Raw genomic sequence first — 25,613 nt, 5'->3', positions numbered from 1 at the left:
GGTGCTGCCAGGAGCAATTGTGTCTCACTTCAACAGAACCCTAACTTATTTAAATGTCATATTTTATAGTTTTTTGAAGTGGTTGAAGATTAACTATCTATGTAGAATATAATGTCTATGTATCTAAAGAACCGGATTAGTCTAACCATAAGCATGACAAACACAGATAACTACTGATACCTTAATACCTATATAACTTAAAGACTAAGACTTCATATTAGAATATCATACAATAAACAACTGTGCAACAAATGAGAACAATGACCTCAAAATGTAAACAATGTATAAGTATCTTGATCAGAGGTAGAACTGTACATTGCAATATGATAAATATATATCGATATCATACATTATTTAATATAATTTAACTTTGAATCAATATACAAGAATCTATACCAATGTAACTGCCTATAAATAATAACTCACAAGTATTTACTCTATTACTCACTATTATTATTAGTGTGAGTAAGCTCACACTAATCTATTATCCCATCCTCAACTTAGAAAAGAACATCCCCACCAGTGTCAAGGGCACTCTGTGCTAAGAACTGAGTTAGACACTGGACGGTGGTGGCACATGCCTTTAATCCCCGCACTCAGGAGGCAGGATCTCTGTTGAGTTTAAGGTCAGACTGGTCTACAAGAGCTAGTTCCAGGACAGGCTCCAAAGCAATGAGTTAGATGGGCAACTCCTTGTTTCCATGTTTGGAAACTTCCCTTATTATTCTGGTATATATTATACCTCTGACTTTGCCAGCAATGAGAAGCAGGACGTCCAGTATATACTAGTCTGTCTCTCTGAGTACTACATCCCAAAACAGGTCTCTTACCTTACCTAGCCTGACTCATAACTTAATTTTCCACATCAACTGCCTCTGAAGACTGATATGCTACTTTATGAGAAGCAAACACAGTTAACTTCTGAGAACTTATTAATGTAACTATCAGACTTGGGAAATAGCTGTGAGTGGTCTATGTTTTCACCCACCAAGACAGTATAAGTGCAGCGTGGGTCTGTGTATAAGGACAGTAAGCTGGGGACAGACACGGAAGAGCACTGAGTGAATGTCAAGACTTGTCCAGACCCCATAACCTCAAGCAGGTTCCCAGTCACAGCTGTACCTGACTGTCTGTAGACTCGGTGGGCTCCTCAGGACTCCGCAGGGTTGAGTTCGGCAAACTCTGATCCAGCTCTAAACTCTCCACAGTGGTTTCATTTTTCCTTTTTCCTTTCTTCTTTCTCTCCACTGGAGTTGGTCCTTGCTCCTTGCTATAAGACATTCAGAATTAAAACTGTTGGGCAGTTTTGAAAACACATGATTAAAGTTATGAAATCATACCCTGGAATTCTAGTACCAACGTGGACTTTAATGGAGAATCTGTACTTATTGTGCCAGAAATGTGCAGAGACATGGGAGAAACATCTACATGGGCTGAGACAGAAATCACTTCATTCACCCCGTGATGACTGCCATGGTATGATTAATGTTAAAGGACAGAATATGAATTTCCCTAAATCCTCACTTTGAACTTAAGCCAACATCATTCATTAGTAAGTCTGATGGCTTCACAGACATTAAGAATCATCAAATTACAATATCCCTAATGTACACGGGAAGAGTGACCTTCTTAATAGGTCATCCTCTTCTTTCTTTAGATTATGTTTTCATGTAACGGGCCGGAATGAGCACTGGGGACTAAAACAAGCACTGCCCTTGCTGTTGTGAGTGCTGTAGAGTTACCCTACACTCACATGAAAGAAAATGCTCCCCATCAGGAGTGGCACTACCAGGAGGTGTGTCACTGTGGGTGTGGGCTTTGAGGTCCCCTATGTCACAGTTCGCTTCCTGCTGCCTGCAGATCAAGATGTAGAACTTCCAGCTCCTTCTCCAGCACCATGTCTGCCTGCATGCAGCCATGGCCCACCATGATGACAATAGACTGAACCTCTGAACTGTAAGTCACCCCAATTATTTATATATATAATTTATAAGAGATGCCATGTTCATGTATCTCTTCACAGCAATAGAAACCCTAAGACACACAGCCCAGGGTGTTATATGGAAGATTCCTGAGAGGTAGGCAGAATATCCTGTAAGAACCCACCAAGACCCCGACCTTCCTATATGGTAAATTCTTACATTTGACAGACATGTTGGCCATGGTTAAGTACTAAAACTCTGCTATCTCTCCAGAGTCAGCCATTATGACACCACGCTTAGAACTCATGTTCTCACATAATACCCAGATCAATAAACATTTGCTATATAGACCTTTTATACACCTCTGATCTCTCTTATCCTTCCTACAGGATCTCATTAGGTTCTGTATTCCTCTGAGTAGTCTTATATCTTATACCACACAGAAAGCATTCAATTAATATTTAAGCAAGTCTTTAAAAATTTAAGGAATGGTTAGATGGCTTCATTAATGGATGGATTGTTTGTGGGGATAAAGAGATGGCTCAGCAGTTAAGAGCACTAGGGGCTTTTCCAGAGGACCCAGGCTTGGTTCCTAGCACCCACAGCGAGGCTCACGACTGTCTGTAACTTCAGTTCTAGGGGTCCCGACACCTTTTGCTGGCCTCCAAAGGCATTGCATGCAAGTGGTGCACAGACAGTACAGGTAAAACACCTATATACATAAATGACTTTAAAATGATTATTTATAGTTGGGTATATCTGGGAAAGTTTACTTGAACAAAGATACACATCAAATTCTGAAAGAAATTCAAGAAAAAAACAGTAAGAATAACTAAGAATGAGTGCAGATGTATATACATACACTGAAGTACTGAAGGCCCAACTCTAAGTCCTTCATGTGGATTATCTCCATTAAACCCTACCAACTATCAGGCAAACAGTTTATTCTCATTTTATTGTGAGAAATAGGAAGTATACTGAGGCTAAGTGAAATTTCCAGAGCTCCGAGGCTAGAAAGCAGTGGAGATCGAGTTTGAAGCTAGGAAGAACTGTACATTCTTGGGAGTCATCAGGCGTTCTTGGGTACTAAAGAGCTGTGTGGCCTGATGACAGTGCAAGGGTGATTCAGTCTGAGATATAGTTTGAGGATTCAGTCTAAGTATGCAGTCTGAAGTTTTGTAGAGACTGCAGTCAGTCTGAGGATTTATAGAGACAAGATCACCCCTTTAGTCTGAGGTAGAGGTAAGAACTAGTGGCTGGCTGCTCTGCTTCTCTGATCCCTCAGCTTTCACTCCCCAATATCTGACTCTGGGTTTTATTACTTATTCTAACAATTGGAATTCATGCCACAATTATTCTCTGCCTTATTCCCTTAAGACACTGTTACTGAGTATGAACTCCACCATGTTTTTTTTTGCTTTGTTTTCTGCTGGGCTGGCTGTTTAATAAGCTCCCAGAATCCACCTGTCTCTCTCAGAATCCACCTCTCTCCCCCAATAGAGGGATAACAAGCCAAGAAGCCACTCCCAGTTTCCACAAGCCTGTTAGGCATTTGAATTCAAGTCTTCATTCCTGCTCAGCAAGTACTCTTACCCACTAGGTCAGCTTCCCAGTCCCCAAATAACTTTTAAAAATTTAGTAATTCTACCGTGTGTCTGTGTGTGTGTGCCTACTGCATGTGTGTACATGTTCCAAGGTTGGAGAATGGATGCCAGAGAACAGCTTGTGGGAACTGGTTTCCTCCTTTTACCATGTGGGCCAGTGATCTAAAAGCATGTTATCAAGTTTGGTAGCAAGTGCCTTTACCTGCTAAGTCATCTTGCCAGTCCCCCAAACAACTTAAAATAAATAGCTACTGCACGGATGAAATGGTGTGAAGGAGATTAGGAGACTGTGTACTCAATACTGGTCCCCAGATAGGAAAGATACAACCAAGACTATGCTATGATAGTCTATTCCTTCTCTGACTGACTGGTCCACAGATGACAACTAGGACAACTTGGAAGTTCTTCCTTGAAAAGGATATAATCCGGGGCTGTGAGCACCTACATACAAACACATAAATACAGTAAAATAAATCTTCTAAAAAAAATTGGAGAGGAGTGGGTAGGTAAATTAATGTCTTTTCCTCTGCAACATAAAGTTGTAGTAGCCATAACTCTAACCAGGGACATGTAGAAAGCAACTAGAGACAAAAAGCCTTGGAATTCTCAATCAAACCTTCTGATTCTGTAAGCCAGCACACTCCTAATGATCAGCGTTTAACTTATGCTAATTTAAACTGGATCTGCACTGCGTGTGACCAAGAGCTCCGAATAATACAAAGTCCTCACGTTCCCTGTTTAACAGCTCTGGAGGAGGAGCAAAGCAACCTTACTTCTATAGTCTTCCTTTTTTAGCTTCCAATTCGAAGAATGAAAGAAAGAAAGAAAGAGAGAGAGAGAGAGAGAGAGAGAGAGAGAGAGAGAGATAGATAGAAAATCACTAACATGTAGGGCAAGGGGGGGGGAGGAAGACTATTTGGGGCAACAAAATGAAATGATTTTATAATAAAACATGGGTCTACTGTAAGAACACCCCCACTACGTACTTACAACACACAAGGAATTACCAACATACCAACTATATCAAATTCTAACCCTGTCTCTCTTGTATTCTACGTGGCTTCATGAACTAAGATTTCTGGGAACCTTTACTTGCTGTCGTTTCTATCAGATGGCTTTCCAAACAGAAACAAACCACAATATCAAGCACTCAACGGACAGGATTTCTTATACTTCTCCCCTACTCCACCTCAGCGCCCAGGTCTTGATGAGAAGCATGTGTTAAAAAGTTAGTGTTGCATCTGGAGATGAGAAGACACATGACATGTAATTACAGGTCTTACTACTCTGTGCCTGCAGATCTGAACACATTATTACAAAGTGGTTCCTCACCCCATTTTAAGAATTAAAACCTTTACAGTGTGAGAATTACAACAGGCAAGAATGAATTACGATCATGATACTGACAACAGTTCCTGACCCCAGTCACAGCATCCACTGACAAGCAGAGGCTGAGGACTCAATTGTGGGACCACTATTCCACTGGAGAAACAGCTCCTAAGAAAAGAGTTTCAGCCCAGCAGCATGCTCCTAAAACACAGATACTACCATGAAAAGGCTCATTTGCACATTTCATTCAACTTTCATAGTACCCAATTTAATTCCATCTATAAATAGAAAACAGATTTGGCACAGAAAATAAGGACACTGGTTAAAAGGCACTTGTTTTGGTACAGATGCAATCTGCTGTAGACAAAATGGAGCCAGATCTACGCTGCCTTGGAGGCTTTCACTGCTAAATCTGCAGCACCGAAACAAAGGCCAACATACGTTGGTGACAATAAAAACTGAAAAAGAACCACAACTTCTAAGATGAAGATGTAGTGTTTTACCAATTAAAAGCAACTAAAGATACAAATTTACACAGTTTAGGAGGGTTTCAAATGCATAGTGCAAGCAGTTCCACGCACCACATCCTATTCCCCAACATCCTATTCCCCAAACTGGTTTTGACAACAACCTAACTAATATATCCACACCTCCAGCCAGACATTCTTGAAGGCTTAAGTAATGGATACTGAACCCTGGTAAGAAAGTCACTGAATTCAGATCTTTATATAACTCCATTATTCTTGTCTGTACTTAACATATTTTTTTAAATTTAATTTGGGAACTTTTTTTTTTTAAAGGTCGTGTCTTACTATGCAAAGCAGGCTGGCCTGGAACTGGTGATCCTCCTGCCTTCGCCTCCCAAGTGCTGGGATTATAAGTATAAAAGTCAAATGTCTAAATTCAGACAATGTTGTTTAAATTTTCATAAATTGTTTTCTGAGCATTTCTTATTTATAAACCATTCGGAGCTGGGTTCCGCTGTTTTGTTTAGGGTATATGTATATACGTTGCTGAGATATCAACAAATGTATTCCACTATTGCATTCCAACTTTTATTCAACTGGGTGATCTCCCACTTAATCTGAGGCTCACTGATTAGGTTAGGAGGGCTGCTCAATAAGTTCCAGGGATTCGTCTATGCTCAATCCTCAATGCTGAGCTCACAGATATGAACCATCACATTCAGTTTTTTATGTAGGTAAAAAACTAATACTAGGTTCTTAGGCTTGTATAGTAGGCACCTGACCGGCTAAGTTGTTTCCCAGCCTAAATCATCCTTGTCTTTTAGATAACACACCTCTCCTTGATCTGAAAGTACTAAATTTAGAGTTTTGATGATACAGGAATACGGCCTCAGACCTCCATACCTACTAGCATGACCTCTGGAATGACCATCCCTTGCCCTATTTTCAGGGTACAGGCAGGAAAAGGTAAAGAAGCTGTGGCTCCTCTGCTCCATTCTTGTGGGGCAGAGCTAACGTCAGTAATGCTAACTCTTTCCTCCACTCCTCCCAAGGGTTACCAGGCCCCCATGAGAGAGAGAGAGAGGCACTTCCACTTCAGCTGCAAACACAGGCCCTGCATGTGAGCTAAGCTGGGACTCCCCCACAGCCATTTATGTACTAGGAAAAGAGAAATGTAGGAGCATCTCTCATCTTTGAAGAATGTATTCCCCTTTGTTCTCCCAATAATTAGAATGGGCCGTGAGAAGAGAAACTAAAGTGTGTTTGGTCTACCATCCTAACGAAGTCCCCAAAGAACAATTGTTTAAATGTCTTGCTCTTTTATATTTAAGTCTTCTCTCATCTACTAATTCCTTTAATACCTGGCTCAATACTCACCTCTTCCAAGGGACTTCTAGGCCAGAGCTGAAACACTCCTAATCTTGTAAATCTTTCCAACTCATTTGTATATAATTGTATCAGGTACTTTCATTTATTGATATTTCTGTCTGAAGAGTGAGGCCATCTCTGATTCACAGAGATTTTCAGCAACAAAGACACACGATACTTCTGTAATACCTCTTTTCTCTTACTCATTAATAATAATACTCCCAATAAAAATGTCTATAAACAAATCAAGCCACAGCAGGCACTAAAACTACAGTAGAGTAATAGTTAAACGGTCATTTATTAAGCAATACATATAGTATCTATTTTCTTAGAGATTTGGTCTTTAATGTCCTAGAGCCTACCTTAGATGGCCTTGGGGATGATGATGAGCAAGCACTCCAGGTGCTCTTGAAAAGAACAAACAAACAAAAATCAGCAATGAGCCATTGTTTTTGTTTTTAAATTTTTCAGTTGTGTATTAGAATACAGAAGATAAATACAAAGATGGATTAAGACTTTATGAATTCCAAGTAGGGACCTTGGAACCCACTGGGATTTATGGTTAGTAGGGAAGGAATCTAATGGCTTACAGAGATTTGGAGTTTCCTTGATGAATTTTGTGTTTTGAGACAGGGTTTTTCTGCATAGCCCTGGCTGTCCTGGAACTAGCTCTGTAGACCTGGCTGCCTAGAACTCAGAGATCTGCCTGCCTCTGCTTCCCGAGTGCTGGAATCCAAGTTGTAGGTCCCCACACCAGGCCCATTGCTGATCCCAATGTTCCTACAGTGAGATGCAAGGAGACAGGAGAATCCCTTGAAGCACATGAAGCAGCTAAGTTTAGCATATGCAACAACTGACTACAGAAAGATTCTGCCTCAAACAAGATGGAAGGTAAGGACCAAAAAAAAAGTTGGAACCATTTTAGTCCTTGAAAGAATACCAATGAGATGCTGCAGAAAAGGAGCCAATCCCTACAAATTTTTCTGACAAGGGATCTTCCACTTTCATTCTTGACCTTAGTCACAGGAACCTAAGAGTTGACACTGAAGCTCATCAGTCTGTCCTGGACAAGTCACTTATCTTTTATTATTATTTCTTAAACATTTTTATTTTAAATTAAATATTTTTTAAATCATGTGTATGTGTTCAGGTGCACAGGCACCCAAAGATGAAAGAATAGGGAAATCAGCTCTCCTGGAGCTAGAGTTACAAACATGAGCTGCCTGACATGACTGCTAGGAATTGCTCCCAGCAAGAGGAGCATGGGTTTTTTACCTCTGAGCCATCTCTTTATTTTAGAACTCCTATTTTTAATTAGAAAGCAGAAACACCATCATATATTGACAAGTTCATAAGGTATCTAACAAAACATCTTATTTTCAGGGGGAAGGGTTCTTGAATGCAATCAAATTAAATATGTAGAATATTCTGCTTGTATCTGACAAATTTCTTTGCCCCTGGGGAAACAAGGGACAGAAAGGCATGGTGATCCTGAGAAGCAAGCCATACATACACCAAAACCAAAATTAACCATTAAGAGGGCCGTTACAGAAAAAAGTATGTAAGACAAAAAATTGGGAGGCCTGAGTTTACAATATATATTGGGAATGAGTTCAGAAAAATCATTTCTCTGTGGTTCTTTACTTCCCAGAATACAGTATGATAGGGCTGAACTAGATCCCTTTCAGTCTGCTGATATCTAAAGCCCATAATTTATAATGACAATGAAGGATCCAGTCAGAGGGACATATAAGCACATTTTGCATTCAGACCTAGAGAACAAAAAGGACTAGGGATACTTGCAGGAAAAAAGTCATTACGGTTGGGAGAAACAGCAAAAGCAATCTACAAGAAAAACAATTACCTCAAGGGTTTATGAAAGTGATCTAGCTGGGAAGTTTGCTGCTCGAATTAAGGGAAGAAGAAGCCAGACCTCCAAATTCTTGAGTAAGGGGGAAAGGTTTGCTCTGAAGGCAACTGTAACAACCAGAAATTCCCATGCAAATATAAACTAAAGAAGAAATCCCCTTTTCTTATGCCTATATTTTCACAGGGAAAATATGCTTTACTCTTCAAAAGAGTGCAATGCTGGAGACGTTTCTCTAACTGGGGACCCACCTGAGGCAAGACTCAGAAATGGGGAGGATTCCTGGTTCAGTGCTGCCATCTCTTCTCTGCCTACAGTTATAGGAATGCGTAACCAACAAGAAGTCTGATTTCAGCCACAATGCGATGTGAGTTATTTGGCCCAGTTATCAATAATAAAACTGACCACTGGACCTCTTCTGCTGGCCACTTCTCAGCTGATTTAGAATCAAGACAGAGAAAAAGGGTTTAACAGCGATGTGACTGACGACATAAGAAAGGCAATGCTAATGTTTCAGAAAGACTGGTTGGGTTGTAGTAAAGAGGAGGAAAGACCAAAAGTCGATAAGCTGGGGGGCCATGCTCCTGTAGTAACCCAGGCAACCAGTGAATCATCAAGTATTACCCAGGGTTTGAAATCAATAACTGTTCAAATAAAAACAAATACTGAGCCAATTTACAAGAATAAATTACACACATACATACACACACATGCACGCAATTGAGACTTAATTACTAACATTTAAAAAAAATCAATTAATATCCTTTCATAACTAAAAACTAGTTATGCTGACTGGTGCAACAATTAATTAAAGGAACCAAAATATTTTTACTAAGATACAGAGGAAAAGAAATCAAAGGCTAACAAACAGTTCAAAACCCTATTTGGGCTACAAAGAAGAGTATTATTACAAGTGTACACAGCCCTAACACACAGACAGAGTCTTTGTAATTGCCCACATTTCTAAAGAGATGGCCATCTTTATCTACCTGTCATCTCCACTCAAAAGAAGCCTCCTAGATTTCTAAAGCTAGAGAGTTCACTGTCCTTTAATAGCCTGTAAAAGGACAAGGACTTCCCCAGCTCATTCACTTGGTTTAACTAGGTCAGAATTACACTCTTTTTCATCTACTGTTATTAAGATCTTCATCAGTCAGAATCTTGATTTTGCCTCTACATGTGATATTCAACTTTATTTCATGAAATAACTCCTTATTTTCCTGAAATAGAATTTCTAACAATGTCTATATGTTATGAACTTGTTTTAAATCTTATATAATGCCAGTATTAATTTCTTTAAGGAGAAGTCAATAAAACTGTGAACATGAGAGTTTAGAACATTAGTGAGTCCAGATACGTAATCTTCCACTGTCCTCCAAAGCACAGAGGTCCGCTCCTCTAGTTACCCTAATTCTCAAACGCTTAGGATTCATTACAGTTGATAACTCCACTAGTCTGAACTTCCTTCTTTAAACCTTTACCCTAAAAATTCCTTTACCCAAAGTAATGTACAAGTGTATGATTGGCAGAAGCCAAAATTATTATGTCACCCTACCCACATACTGGAGATCAGAGTATCCTTCCAATGTTAAATGAGCAATAAAGCTTCTATGGTTTCCATTAGTCTGACTACCAACTTTACCTTCCCCTTTTGGTCTTTCAAGGTAGACAGGATTTTATGACTATTCTTGCCAGCTACAACTCTAGGATCCATTGACCTTCAAGCTTCTTTGATAGGTAAAAATGAAATTCCCGTGGGAGTGAATACTATGTAACAACATTTAAACTTGGATTAGGAATTATCTATCTGGTCCTGACAAACCATCCTTCTGAAAACTAAGCCAGCCACAAAGCAGACTTGAAGCTGCAGTACTCAGCACTAAAACACTTTCTAAACACACTTCTCCCTGTGCGCTGACCCAACCCAGGTGTTTGGCAGCCTCATTATGCGATGTTCTCAACATTCACACCAAACCCCTACGATTTCATAGTCAGATAGGACAGAAAGACAAACACCTCGTCTCTGTAGTTAGACTTCAGAAACTTAAGTTCTTTGAGTTAGGGATTATAATTTTTTTTGTTTTATATTTTCTCAAAAAGTCTAAATACAATGTCATGCAGTAATGATTTAAAAAAGACATCCCATTTGTATGCAAACAGCAAATACTGATTTCTGTGTGAGAAGCACCATAGCTTCATGCTCTCTTCCATTACACACTGTATGGTGAATCTGCACCTAGGCCTCTAATCTACATAGGTCAGTTTGTTCTTGTCTAGCTTCATTTATCCAGCACTGTCTGAGCAGCTATGGAAGGGTCAGGGACTCTGCCAGACAGTGCACTAAGGAACTAGATCAGAAATAATCCTGCAATAGAGCATGGAGCCTGGGGAGGAAAGTCAGTTCTCTTGTACACAGTCTGCTCATGGTTCTGCCAGAACATCACACCACTGACTCCTACGGCTGTGTGCCTTTGCCTCTATTCCACTGCTGTCTAAACACCCCCACTATCAGACCCCGGATGGCCTATGAAGTATACTTTAGACAAGTTGACATTTAAATTATTTTCTGTTTGTTTATTTTTTTGTTTTCTCGAGACAGGGTTTTTTTTTGCTGTAGCCCTGGCTATCCTGGAACTTGCTGTGTAGGTCAAGCTGGCCTCAAACTCAGAGATCTGCCTGTCTCTGCCTCCTAAATGCTGGGACTAATGGTATGCACCACCACCACAACCCGACTTAAATTCTTTTTTAATACAAACGAATACCAAGAAATTACATGACTAGGAGGTGAGAGGAGGTTCATTTTTGATTCCACAAGGCATTTAAAGAGCACATGCACAGCTGAGAGAGGGTACCAGCCACCACATAAAGAGTGCTAAACACTAAGTACACAGACTAAAAAGATGGTAGGACTCTGAAGAAAGTTAGCAATTCTTGGAGTTTCCAAAAAGTACAATGTTTTAAGTATAATTTCAGATATTAAATTAGAAAACAACACCTTCCATTACTGCCAAGAGTTATCCCCCTCACTGTCTCATGTAAGTGAGATACAAAGCTTGGACCAGGAGAGGTGTAGTCAAGTCGAGCCCAGGAGCTTAGGCTACTGACAAAGAGAAACAGCCCCATGAAGTCAAGGGCAAAGAGGAAAGTACACACCTGGCCTTCTTGGACTTCGTCCTGGATACGTAGTCAGTGCAGCTCCTCTTCTCTTTAGCCTCCTTGGTACTCGAGGCCTCCCGAGGCTTCCGGGGCTTCTTCACACCATCCTTCTGCTTTGCCTCCTTGGGCTCCTTGGCCCTCTTCGGCTCCTTAGCCCTCCTAGGTTCTTTTGGCTCTTTAGGTTCTCGTTTTCTCTTTGGCTTGGGCTCCCTGTCCTTGCTTCCCTTTGTTCCCTCTTGCTCTCCTGGATCCTTTTTCTTCCGTTTCTTCTTCACTCCAGTACCTCTGCCTCCACTATCCTCCATCCCATTATGGGATATCAACTTCCTAGAGAAAAGGGTATCAGCTTCTTCTTCAGTAGCATAAAGGTCCTTCTGGGACAGACAGTGATTGGCAATATCTTCGATTTTGTCTTCTTGATCAGTGCTGCAGTCAAATGGTGACGGTGATTTGTAATCAAAATTAACAGAGGCATCTGACATTGGGGAGTGACTCAAAGATTTTAACTTGGACAACTGTGAAAGAGAAAAAAACGCACATTACTCCTTTGCTGCTCCATACAGACTGTTATTAGGTTTGATTCAGTCAATATATAGTGAGTACCTGAGCTCCGACCATGTGTCAGTTCCAGTATGCTAGACCTTGGGATACAGCACAAGCAGGACACAGCCACCCGTGGCCTTATGCAGCAGTGGTATGATGCTGATATGTTACAGGTCAGAACATGAGCCACTGAGATGGCTCAACAGGTGTAGGTGCTTGTGTTGATATGTTACATGTCAGAACATGAGCCACTGAGATGGCTCAACAGGTGTAGGTGCTTGTGTTGATATGTTACATGTCAGAACATGAGCCACTGAGATGGCTCAACAGGTGAAGGTGCTTGTGTTGATATGTTACAGGTCAGAACATGAGCCACTGAGATGGCTCAACAGGTGAAGGTGCTTGTGTTCAACTTGGGACCTGTTTAATTCCCAGACCTTGTAAAGGTGAAAGAGAGAACCAACTGCCCTTTACCTCTACTGTGCACCATGGCATGCACACTCATACAAACATATCAAATTCTTAATTTAATATATAATTAACATATAAAAATTTGAAGGACTTATTCTATAAGGAAATCTGAAATTATTTTTATTATTTTATCTAAAACAGGCATGTATGTATATAATAGTTTTCTACAAAAAAAAAAAAAAAACAAAACCTTCAGATACCACCAAATCCTAGGCACACTACAGAGATCTGCAATGGGATTTATGACACTCACACACAATGCTACTATTCAAGTATGTTGAAACTGCCTGGTCATGAACTAAGGCAAGTTTCTGGGGTGATTCATGCACTCCTATACCTCTCAAAATTCATTAGTGACCAAGAAGCATCAACACTGAACTGCGCTGATTCTGAACAACGAAAGTGGAATCATTCCAACTTGTCCTTTTTTTACGTTTACTTATTTGTATGAGCATATGCATGTGTACACAGGTCAGAGTTCAACTTGTGGGAATTCTCTTCTTCTATCATGTGGGTCTGGAGAATTAAACTCAGACTGTCAGGGTTGGTGGCAAGTGCCTTTATCATCTGAGGCATCTTGATGGCCTACAAATTTTACTTTTGATAATAACTAAAACTAGGCTTGTTCTGTATTTCATTGAACTCAGCTACTAGACTCAATCCCAAATACCTTATCAGAGAAGATTGAAGTGGGCAGTAGCAGAGAGAATTAAATACAGAGAAAATAACTACAGCAGCTGCTAATGTTTACTGCACATGTCATATAAAGATAATGGATGACATAAGGACTCTAACAAGGTCAGTATAAAGATACCAGTCTGTACAGGGAGAAGTGGGAATTAGTGATGGTAAGGAATGTACCCTGAACAAGAAGCAGCTAGTGAGGAGAAGGCTGTGGATTTGGAATTCTGGCAAAAGGCTAATATGTATTTATGACCTCCCAGAGAATAGTGACAGATTATTAGGCCACCAGACCAGCCAGATGAGACTTGGTTAAACATTGTTAAATGTAAGTGTATATACTGCTTTGGGAAAAGTCAGGTAATTTTTTACTAAACTAAACAAACACCTAAACTGCTGCCTATGATATTCCACTACCTAGAATCAAAGGTAATTATGCAGGGACCGCCCCCCTCAACCTCTTCCAATTTTACTGATAAGAGACAACACAACTTGCCAAGGCTAAATTCCTAGAGTGACAGAGGTGGCACTTCTAAAAGAGGAAGAACATAATTGCTTGATGTTATAATGGGGAAAAGGCAAATACTAGTAATAAAAATATAAAATGTAAATTTTGGGGTCAGTAGTCCTGAGAAGTTTTTTTTTTTTTTCATATTGAGAACTAGGCTAAGATTCCTGAGGAGCAAAAGACATATAAGACAAAAACATTTCTTTCACGTACTTCTGAGCCAGAGGGAGACAAAAAGTCTGAGTGCTAAATCCTACGCCAGTGTTTCCACTTTGAAATGGCTCTAGGCGGAACAGGATGAAGATAGCAAACCACAAGGGATTCAACAATAACTTACTTTACATCAACTTACATAGAAATGAGAGTCTAGGAACTGAGCAAAAAATAAAGGAAAACGGGGCTAATTGTTAAAATACGCAAAACAATGGTGTTCCTTTGATCCAAGCTTATTAACCCACAACAGTCCTGGAAAACAATGAAATCTAGAAGAATGAGATTCATCTTAATTTAAAAAGTTTAAGAACAAATGAAAAAATTATAGTCTAAAGTAATGGTCTCAAACTAAGAAAGCCCATTTTAGTCCATTATCACAGGTAAACATCTAAGTTTAAAGACAAGTTTACACACACACACACACCATATGTGTGTACTACTGAAGAGAAAACTGATATCCTATAACTAGAAGGAGGACAATGGAGACAGAGGTACTGAAGTGAAGAACTAGAAGAAAGGCCAGGGGAGTAAGAGAGAACAAAGAAAAGCAAAGAGTAGCCAAGCCAAAGAGCCTAGGAGGCCAAGGAACAGAAAGCCACCTTGGTCCTATTCTTGTCTGTGGGTTCATCAACAGATACACTTCACTTTCCTCTCCTGAGAGGAACACAGTCTTCACCTTAGAGTTAGAGTGTCCTGCTTCATTCATGTACCACATAGGCAATGAGTCAGCCTTCTGGGCCCAGGCCTCACTCTGGCCTCAAGTGTATGTTTCAGAATACAAAACCTTCCCTATTCACTTCTTTGAAGTAAATTGGCTGACCCCAGAGACCTTACTCTTTCTAATTAGAATTGCTGCGGGTGGGCAAGAATCCTGTGAAGGTATATGAAGAGACATAGGAAGAATTCAATGCTCTCTGGAAGAGTTGGAGAAAGTCTATTTTAAATCCTTTTGACTCATGAAGACAATGTTTTAAACTGGTTTTACTATCACTTTTAAATATGCTGAAAGGGGCAAACAAACTGAAGGTCTGAATAACGCTAGTCCTGCTCTGTTGAAGGATGCTGAGAAGTCTCAAATCAACTGTTTACTCATCCACATTATTACCAAAGTTCGTATTCTTCCTCACTCACTATTTTCAACCAAGGCTTGTGACTGGGCAATAGTTCAAGCAGCAAACGCCTTCCTAGAGATTTGAGCTCACCCCGTCCCTGGCTATAGAAGACAAAGACAGACTGTGCTAGGAACATGGCAGCTGGCTAAATCCACCATGCTTATTCCAGTTTACCTTTTGCCACCACCAAAATTGAGCACTGCACCCTAGGCTTTCCCTTTCTCCCTTACTACCATTGCACTTCCTGAATCCATCTACAATTACTCTCTTCCTTCCCTGTTCACATCTTTGAAGTAAATTGGCTGACCCCAGAGACCTTACTCTTTCTAAATTACTCAAATTCTTTGGTGGAGCTAATACTACCTGTGTCCCTATATTCCAATAGCAGACTACCAGCCTTCCATCCACAGTGTAAAATCCTGGTTCTTCTGAGGCATGTACCATGCCCTACTTCAATTGTCTTTCTACAATCAGTTCTTTAGAAAACATTTAAGTCACTGCTTAACCTGGCTTGAGGTAGAACTTAAATATTTCTTGCACAAACAAATGTGAAAAACTGAGCAATATTTGCTTAGTGAATAATTCATGCTCGTATTCACTCCAGGGAAGAAAGTGTGCTCTAGCTGTCTCAAGGCTGAGAGTCCCGCTGCTCACCTGAATTACTCTTCCCAATTCACCAACTTTGTGGTTTCTCGAGGACCTAAAAATGAAGGCTATGCCTGCTCAGCTCTTGTCCATGGAAGCAAGGGTCTCTGAAAGTCACCAGGTCTACTTTATTCCCTGGCTACAGCTCCAAGTTTTAATAAAACAATTTTAAAAACTGGACTGATTGATCTAGATTACTGAAGTAAACCTTTTACCCTTACTATTTGTATATCACATCTCATCTGCCATATTTTATACTTCTTAGTAGCAAACAAGGAGCTGAGAGTTTAAAAAAAAAAGAAAGAATCAGCAGAGTTTGTTTTCACTAAGGTGAGGTTGTGCTCCCTTTAAGAAGTATATTCAGCTGTAAAAGCTGGGCTTTAATCATTATAATTCACACCTTATTTCCCTAGCTAATTTTTGCCTGCCTAGTATTGTTTGGTAATCTCAGTAATTAAACTGCACACACTTCTTAGAGGCAGTTTAGTTATTTTCATCAACACAGATAAAAAGACTGCAAGAGATTCATTTTTCACAGTCCTATTTTGGGGGGGGCATTTCCTTTGGCAATACAAAGTCAATTTCTAAAGCCTTTGTTTTTGGCATGCCACCTGTTATGCCCCTTCTAATTAATAAGAAGCATGATTATTTATTGCTGAATTTTGATTAACTTGTAAAAATCTGTCATCTCATTTTAATTTTCCCTAATAAAATTTTGAGCAGGGAAATGAGAAATTTCAAAGATCATAACGCATTTACATGCCATTTTTCTTCAAAGTGGAAAAACAAACGAAAAGAAATGAGGATTTTTTTTTTTTTTTTTAAAGAATGGATGTTTTTAAACAGACTTCCCCACTCCCCTTGCACATGCTGGGCAAGTGCTCTAGCACCGAGCTACAGCCTAAGCCTTTTTTGTGTTGCTTCTATCGTTTCAGTATCATAGTTAAAGCAAGCTTGATGGCTATTCACTCTGTTACACACTAAAGATTTGCTTGCTTTTGATATATTAAATACTAAGTATTTGACTATCATTTAATTACTTTTCACACTGTGAAAAATGAGACTGAACTTTTTCCAAGAGCCTATAAGTGATACAGTGGGAATTTCAATCCCATTCTATGAAAACCAAAGCCTTTTTGATCCACCCCTAAATTGTGTGGTACATACTCAGTCCTAGAGCCTACAGATTGTTTTGGCTCTAGTATTCCATTTTTATGTGCTGAATTTCTTGCAGTTCAATAGTCCATATGACCCAGTGTCAAATACTGACGAAAGGAACAGGATCAGTTCTTCTTATTTATTCAACCTGATCCCAGCACAGCTAACAGTAATTTTCAAGTAGAATTCACACTCTGCAGCAGGGCACAGCAGAGTCACCCTATAGTCCTGCACTCACAAGGCTGACACAAACTGATATCAAGTTCAACATCAGTCTGGACTACATACAAGCCTATACTTCTATATCAAGACTATCTCAAATACAAATCAGAAGCCAACAAACCAACCCAAAACAGAAAACACATCCCAAACAATAGAAATTCCATTCTGTTCACTAACCATTACTCTAAGTTTAAAATAAAAATCTCTCTAAGGATACATAATAGTTTGCCTTAAAGAATGTTTAAAAACGAAACATGAAAATTGCCTTAAGAACTATAAACCTGCCTGCCTATCATAAATAAATTTTTTGAGGGTTTGGGATATATTCTATAAAGCGTTTAAATGGTGGTTTTGGATGGATGTGTGGTTCTTTCCATCTTCCTCATCATAAATGTAGCAGTAATAGAAGAACTTGTACACAGCTCCAGGTGCCTGTCAGAGTGAACCCAGGATCAATTCCCAGCAGGTGAACCTCTTCTGTGGTGCTTACCTACAACTTCCAGTTCACTGTAGCACCAGAAAAGAGAAATCCAATGTTTAGCTAGAAGTAGTGCTTTTCTTGTGAATAACTGATGCTGATGGGAATAATTTCTCCAACTCATGCTCCCTACAAGGGTCATCCAAAGGGTAGTCTGTGATAGTCCACATCCCCTGTCTCTAACTAGGGTTCCAAAGGAGACTAGAAAGGAAAGAAAGGGTGGCTAGTTCTACCCAACAACCTTGCATGGGGTCTCAGTGTAAGACAGGAATTCAGACCACTATCACTACCCCATTGCTAGATTATTATCCAATTCCATAAAAAGAAAGGCCACTGGTGTGGGAGAATTGTCTGTATTTTGTCAATCATGTTTTAAATAAACACTGATTTGCTGATAGCCAGACAGGAAGTACAGGTGGGGCAATAAGAACAGGAGTATTCTGGAAAGAAGGAAGCTCTTTCCCCCCCAGTCCTGCCCAGACTACCAAAGAAACAGGATGTGACCTGCCCCACTGAAAAAGGTACTGAGCCATGTGGCTAACATAGATAAGAATAATGGGTTAATATAAGTTACAAGCGCTAATAAGAAGCCTGAGCTAATGGGCCAATCAGTTTATGATCTTCTAGAGACCTCTGTGTGATTTTCTTTGGGGCTAAACAGCTGTGGGAATTGGGCAGGACAGAAACCCCAACACACAGGCCCTCATGTTACAGGCCACCCATCAGACAGACTGTATAAGAGTCAGAGGCATATTTCCACGTCTCACTTCTGTAAGTCACACTGACTGATATTCTCTAGGTTCCTTCCAATATAAAGTCATCAGAAAACAGAAGTACTGAGAAGAGGTATCTATACACTATATTAATGAGTCACACTGGCCACAGTTACAAGTATTTTATAGATAAAAGAGTGCTTCTGAGCTGGGTGGTGGTGGCACACACCTTTAATCCCAACACTTGGGAGGCAGAGAAACCCTGTCTCAAAAAACAAAAACAAAATAACAACAAAAAGAATGCTTCTAGGACAATGAGGTGTCTCTGTGGGCAAAGGCACCTGTAGAGTAAGCCTGGCAACCTGAGCTCAAGTCTAAAGCCCCAAAACTCCCCAGAAAGGAGGAAGGAGAGAAGTACCTACTTCATGTGCGCACACACACACACATAAAATGTGGGGGAAATTTTTAGCAAACTAAACCTCCAAAAATGATTATAGAGAATTGGTCACATCACTCAGAAAAATCTAAGAAGTTGTTCCAAAAGAGGAAGCATTTCTACAGGGCTAGCTTGCAGCATTCTCAGTCACAGCTCCATTACACTGCTCTACTATGGACATGACTGAAGCAAAGGGGAAAATTCATGTGCTAGTCATCCAGAGCTCTGCTACTTTGTATAATGAAAAGCAGAGACAACAGGGAACTACCAGAGGTTAAAATGTGAGCCCACACTGCTAGCCTATTCTCTTTAGTAGGCATAAGGTACAATGAACACATAAAACACCTAAGAGAAAAGAGACCACTTACCTGCTTCTCTTTCTTCTGTATTTTCATTTTCATCAATTTAAGGGAAGGTATTTATTTCTATAAAACATAAAAGGCAAAGATTATGATAAATCTCACCAAAAAAAAATACTAAAGATTGACTCCAGATAACTGTCCAACAACACCCAGACCTCTAAGTTTATACCTAACTCTCACCAGACCCAGTTTACTGTTCTAGATGGGATGAAGAAAGAGATATAAAAGGTGCTGGCTTACCAAAGCTACCAGGTAACGAAAAAGAGAAACAAAAATAAATGGTATAACTTTACTGATAGGGATGAGGAAGAAAGGGTACAAATGGGTATGGTTCACCCTTTGGGGAAATAAAAGTTCAATACATAAAGTTTACCACAGACAAATCATTTTAATAACAGAAATACAGACAATAAAAGAGAGACTGCAATGATTTCAAGTAACTCTGTCTAAGAGTGGGACAGGGATTGACATTGGTAGAGGGTAGAGGATGGTATTCTTCCATCTCATTGTAAGTTTTCCTATGTTACCAGATGTTTTAAAACCATGAAAATATATTACTTTGTAAGCCGCATTACAATAATTCATTGTTTAAAGGACTGCTTTCATTTTACTCAGGTCTTAAGCCTTTCTGTTAACAGTTCTCCTCAATATGAGTTTTGAGCACCTCAAGAGTCCAGCAGCTGGTTTTCCAGGACAGGAAGGAACCCTGGTCTTGCTTGCCTCACTAACCACAAGCACTACGTATGGGTCTCCCAACCTTACACACAAACAGTAGAGGGATCATAGAATATTGGTTTCTGGCTCTAGGCTAGATTTAAATGTTGCCTAACATTTTACCAGAAGCATACAATCACATCAAAATTAATACCATCTATATGAATGTGATATGCAAGCATTAATAGACCATTAAATTAATGAACTAAGTATCTGAAGTGGTGGCTATATATTCCTTAGCTCAATTTAATTATTTCATATTATATTCATAAATCCTTACATCACTTCACAGTTCATAAAATATATAATCACATTTGGTCAATTTACCACAAAAATTATTTTTTAAAATTAAAAGTTTTCTTTGAAGTACAACTTCTTAAGCTATGGGCTATGATGACATATAGTTACATAATTAAAGGTAGTGGTAACAAAAAAATTGGCAACAGCTTAAAAGGTTTCTGAATTGCAACTACCAAAAATCAGTCAGAATCAATGTATAATGAAGGTAGATTCCTAGCAGTATTTGCCTGCGTCGCTGCAGCCTTGGCTTGGAACGTTTGCTCTCTGCACTGCATACACTATCACATTACAGGGCACTGAGGAACACAACTATGTTATGCAGTACAGTGCTTTCACACCTGCAGTTTTCTCCTTAGATCAAAACCCAATGGCTTTCTTACAGAAAACTAAAACTTTAGTATTTCCTATTATCATTTCCCAGCATATAAACATCAAATTAGTATATCTTTGGATTGTATTATATTAGAATTTAATTTGTTTTTAAGTGCGCTTGAGCTGCTGACTCGAGTTTCATAAAAAAGCAATTTAGCAAATTTTGGGTTGTGATTAGGGCAAAATTTCCAATTATTTCTGCAAAGGCCCTAAACATGTCTGTCATGTACTATGCATTTATGTGAAGCAGCATTCTCCGCAATGAGCATTATAAAAGCAAACTATTGCTCAGGAGTTAGGGCGATGGCTTAGTGGATGAAATGCTCGTGTGCACACGAGGATCCGAGTCTGAACCCCCAGAACCTGTGAAAGCTGAGTGCAGTGGCACGAGCTGTTTAATTCCAGCACTGCTATGACAAGACCTAAGTAGAGGGGAGTCCTCAGAAGCTCACCGCCAGCTAGCCTGAAGACTACAGCACAGCAGCTAACAACAAAAAGACCTTGCATAGACAGACACGCAGAACAAGCAAAAAGAAATCTTGCCTCAAACAAGAAGAAAGGCAAGGACTGACATCCAAATTTGTTCTCTGACCTTGACACATGCCATGGCATGCATGTGTCTGAACACATATACACATGCATACATAGAACATCCATGCAGACAAAGAAAAATCACCTCTGGAAAACCCTGAAGAACCTCTATGGCTTTCAGTCTCATATATTCAACAAGGATTTAAATCTTTGTGTAAAAATAAACAAGTACAACTATCTCATTGGTATGTAATTTGCTTTCATCTTTATAAGAGGTAAAATTATACACATGACAAAAATGGCTTTAAAGTAAATTCCTTATAATTTATTATTAGTAAATTTTATATGCTTACATTCTAGAGTTACAAGTGGACAAAGTTTAAGATAACCTGCTCTAGTTTATCTATCAGGGTGCTACTATCTGCCAAGAGCACCACGGCCAAGGGGATAACAAGCTGGAAAGCAGGCAAGGCAGAGAGACAGACTGTTTGCTCAGTCGGGAAAGGGAACTTCTATGAGGACATGATGCTTCTAAGTAAGTCAGAGTCAGCACTGAGGCAACAATTACTCACCCCAAGATGACCATCAATCCCAGAGAAAGAGTAACAGTTCTAAATCACAGCAGGTAAAACCTAAAACAATATTCTTTCCTACATTTCAATATAGTTCTAGGTAAATTATATTAACTGTTTTTTCCCTTTAATTCCAACTTTAAACTATTAGACTCAGGAAGAATGCCATTCTTAGCCAGCACTACCATGTATTTCCTGACCATTGCAGAAAATCAATATTCTCAACCTATCTCACAAACTACCACAAATTCTGAAATTATTTGTAATTTCAGCTAATAAAAAGGATACTACAATTACTAGAAATATATACTAAAACTTTTGTCCAATAAAATGAAATCATTAATACAGAAAAATTTTACCAACCCTAATATAGCTCACAAAATAACAGATGTTACTAACATCACTAAGTGCTCCTAAGCATCTCACAATATAAACATTCTCTCTTAAACGACCTCTTCTTTTTTCAGGTTTCCTGATGGCACAAATTAAAACATAAAACAAGCAAACAAACAAACAAATCTTCCTGTAGAGCTGAAAGCCATGTACTAGGAATGGCTTGTGCTTCTGCACACAGTAAAAATGGCTTTTATGGCCCCTGTGGCTGTGTCACCATCACTCAGAAGTTGTGATTAGATCGAGTCTCAATAAAGAACAAATCAAATAGCAATTTCAAAATCTCAACACTTAATTAAGACACATAATGTAATATATTTCTGAAAGCCCTGAGTGTGTAAACCAGGAAATCTGTCTCAGGGGAAAAAACTAACTTCTAAATCGCATGACAACTGGACAGACTCTAGGATCCTCCTCTCTGTATCCCAATACCTATAAGTACAGCATGTAATTACCTTCTCCAAAGGTAATAACTAATAACATAAAAGGCAAACGACGTAAAAGTTCCCATTCCTTCCCATGCTCACCATACAATAATGTTTTTATTAAGAAAAAAAAAAATGAGCCGGGCGGTGGTGGCGCACGCCTTTAATCCCAGCACTCGGGAGGCAGAGGCAGGCAGATCTCTGTGAGTTCGAGACCAGCCTGGTCTACAAGAGCTAGTTCCAGGACAGGCTCCAAAACCATAGAGAAACCCTGTCTCGAAAAACAAAAAAAAAAAAAAAAGAGAGTCAGGTTCCAGTAAGAACATTTTGCATCACTCTCACTAGTTCAAGAATTCTTTTCACTAGTGTCTCTACCATTTTTAAATTCTTCAATGTTGTACTATGCACACTTAAAAATAGAAAAAAATCAAGCTCACACTATTCAACAATTAATCCACAGGTATCATTTAAATATTTTCAATTTAAAAATAAATTAATTTTATTCTATTTTTAAAGATAATTTTTAAAATAAATTTATTTTGTTTTTAAAGATAGGGTGTTGTAACCCCTGACACTGCCTAGAGGGCTAGGACACGGAAGTAGAATAGCCCAGAGACCTCAGATAAAATCAGATATAACTGGCAAAAAAAAAAAAAAAGTCACTGTAAGGATGCCTAATGATATTCGGCTATTCTTATAGAATGGTGCCTCGTCCAATGGTCATCAGGGGCGCTTCACCTAGCAACTGATGGAAACAGCTGCAGAGAGCCAAGCATGTGGTAGAGATTGGGAAATCCTGAGGAAGAGGAGGAAAGATTGCAGGAGCCAGAAGGGTCAAGGACACAATAAGAAAGCCCAAAGAATCAACTAAGATGGGCTCATATAGGGCCTCACAGAGACTGAACAAGCCTGCATGGGACTGACCTAGACTCTCTTGCATGTCAATGACAGTTGTGCAGCTTGTGGGATTCCCAACAGAGAGTGCAGGAGCTGTCTCTGACTCTGCTGCCTGCTTTTGGGACCCTTTCCAGAACTGGGCTGCCTCGTTCAGCTTTAATAGGAGAGGAGGTGCCTGGTCTCACTGCATCTTGATAAATCATGGCTAGCTGATATCTAGGGAAAGCCTGTCCCTTTCTGAAGCGTAAGGGAGGAGAAGTGGAAGGGGGTGGGTGGGTGGGGGTTACTGGGAGGAGAGGAGGGAAGGGAAAGTGTGGGTGCAATGTAAAAATCAACAAAGTAAATAAATATCTTTTTTAAATGAAGAAAAATTAAAGAAAAAGATAGGACCTCACTATAATAACCTTGGTTGGTCTGGAACTCTCAGAATTCTGCCGTCCCAAAGCACTGGCATTAAAGATTTAACACCACACTGAGCCTCAAACAACAGCTTTTAAACCAAACATTCTAATAACACAATCCAAAGATTACTAATTTGATACTTACATGCCGAGGAATAACAGGAAAATAGTAAGTCTTTGTTTTATGTAATTAGACCACTATGCTTCTAAAAGAGCAGGAATCCACACTTAAGCACAGTATTATAACACAACAGTCTTGAATCTCAGCCTTGGTGTTGGGGCAGTATTTGAGGGCATTGTGTTAAGTGACAGTGTAAACACAGCTCAGCATGTGTGCTGTGTTCGGAACCACAGCAGTGAGGCTAGAATGCATACAGGCAGGTACTACCAGACACACCTTGGATTCATTACACATTTGACTCTGAATTATTGCCATTATCCTATGTGGGTATGTTCATGTAGGTTCCATCTCTAGGAGACCAAAGGTGCTGGATCCCCTGGAGCTGGAGTTCCAAGAGGTTGTGTGCCACCTGATGTAGGTGCTTGGAACTAAACTCAAAACCTCCGCAGGAGCAGTTATGTGTTCTTAACCAATGGGCCATCTCTCCAGCTCCCAGAAACCTGCTGCTGTGATATTTTTGGGACTCTCCCCAACACACAGTTATATAACTCCACAGTTTAAGAACCTGGGTTTTTAATCACAAAGAGGATCCCATGGGTGAAAAGTCCCTCAGCTTCCTACTTTCCTGCTATGATCCTTAGTGTTAATTGACAGTTGTTGACAGAATTTAGAATCACCTGGGAAATGGGCCTCCAGGCACATTAACTGATGTGGTAGGACCCATCTTGACTGTGGTGGCATCTTTCCAGGGAACCCCGGACTGCGGAGCATGGGGAAAGTGTGCACTAGTTTGTTCTCATCCTTCTGTCTCCTGATTTGTGGATGGTATGTGACCTGTTGCCTTCATTTCCCTGGCATGATGCAGTTTGAACTGTCAGCCAGAATAAAAAGTAACAAGGTATCACCTGTTCACCCCCACAGCACAAACTGGACAAGGTCATTACTGCTTCACTAGACCTGAAGCAATTTAAAGGTATTATTAAATATCAAGAGTTTGAAGTATCAAAAGGCAGAGTTTAAATCCAACCTCTGAGAGTTATTAGACATGGAATCCTTGACTGTCAATGGTGTCACCTGTCTCAGAGGGTTTAGAAGAACTAAAGAGGATGACAATCTATGGTGTCTGCTACTCAGTGAATAAAAACTATATGACAACTATTATTGCTGCCAACCCTACAGGTCAGGGAGGGTGGAAGCACTCCTGAGGACTAGTCCCTGACAAAGGTAACAGAGTCTCCAGATGGAAGGTGGTTTGAAGCTGGTTAGAAAGAATGATAAAGGACCAAAGTATAATGGCCACAGGGAAGAAAACCTGAATTTTGAGAGGAGTTTTAAGATTTTAACATGAATAAACTAGTATTTTAAGCACAGAGTTCAATGTATTAGATACGAATTTAATAAATAATGGTGGTAATCAACTATTGGAATGGTAACACTTCATCTTCAGGGTGGGGCACTTCTGTTATATAAAGCATTAAATTCAAGCTTACTACATGTATTACTTTGAAACGACCACAGGGACCGAGTATCTGCCCCCCTCCCCTCACACACATTCATTTCCTTCGAGAGTCTCACGGCCTCGTCGGAGATGCCCTCTCTGCTCTCTTTAACAGGAACAGCACCTCCCCATCT

The 25,613-nt window shown here is 39.7% G+C and overlaps 1 protein-coding gene across 5 annotated transcripts in view; it reads right to left on the bottom strand.

Moving 5' to 3' along the window:
• Positions 1-25,613, bottom strand: part of Chd6 (chromodomain helicase DNA binding protein 6) — a 148,486-nt gene that overhangs the window by 81,984 nt on the left and 40,889 nt on the right. For 4 of the 5 annotated variants that reach the window (XM_050150720.1, XM_050150724.1, XM_050150722.1 and 1 more), the window contains exons 2-5: positions 19,262-19,318; positions 11,711-12,228; positions 7,053-7,097; positions 1,123-1,270 (exon numbers count right to left, since the gene is read on the bottom strand). In XM_050150720.1, coding sequence (XP_050006677.1) covers positions 1,123-1,270; positions 7,053-7,097; positions 11,711-12,228; positions 19,262-19,294 — 744 coding nt within the window. In that variant the 5' untranslated portion in view covers positions 19,295-19,318. The remainder of the gene's footprint in view (positions 1-1,122; positions 1,271-7,052; positions 7,098-11,710; positions 12,229-19,261; positions 19,319-25,613) is intronic. The other variant, XM_050150721.1, reaches the window with a different exon arrangement.

The sequence above is a fragment of the Alexandromys fortis genome, unplaced genomic scaffold (assembly GCF_014885135.2).
Source record: "Alexandromys fortis isolate MF-2015 unplaced genomic scaffold, M_Fortis_MF-2015_v1.1 scaffold_27, whole genome shotgun sequence".
In the NCBI taxonomy this organism is placed as follows: domain Eukaryota; kingdom Metazoa; phylum Chordata; class Mammalia; order Rodentia; family Cricetidae; genus Alexandromys; species Alexandromys fortis.
This window is presented reverse-complemented; position numbering and strand designations above follow the sequence as displayed.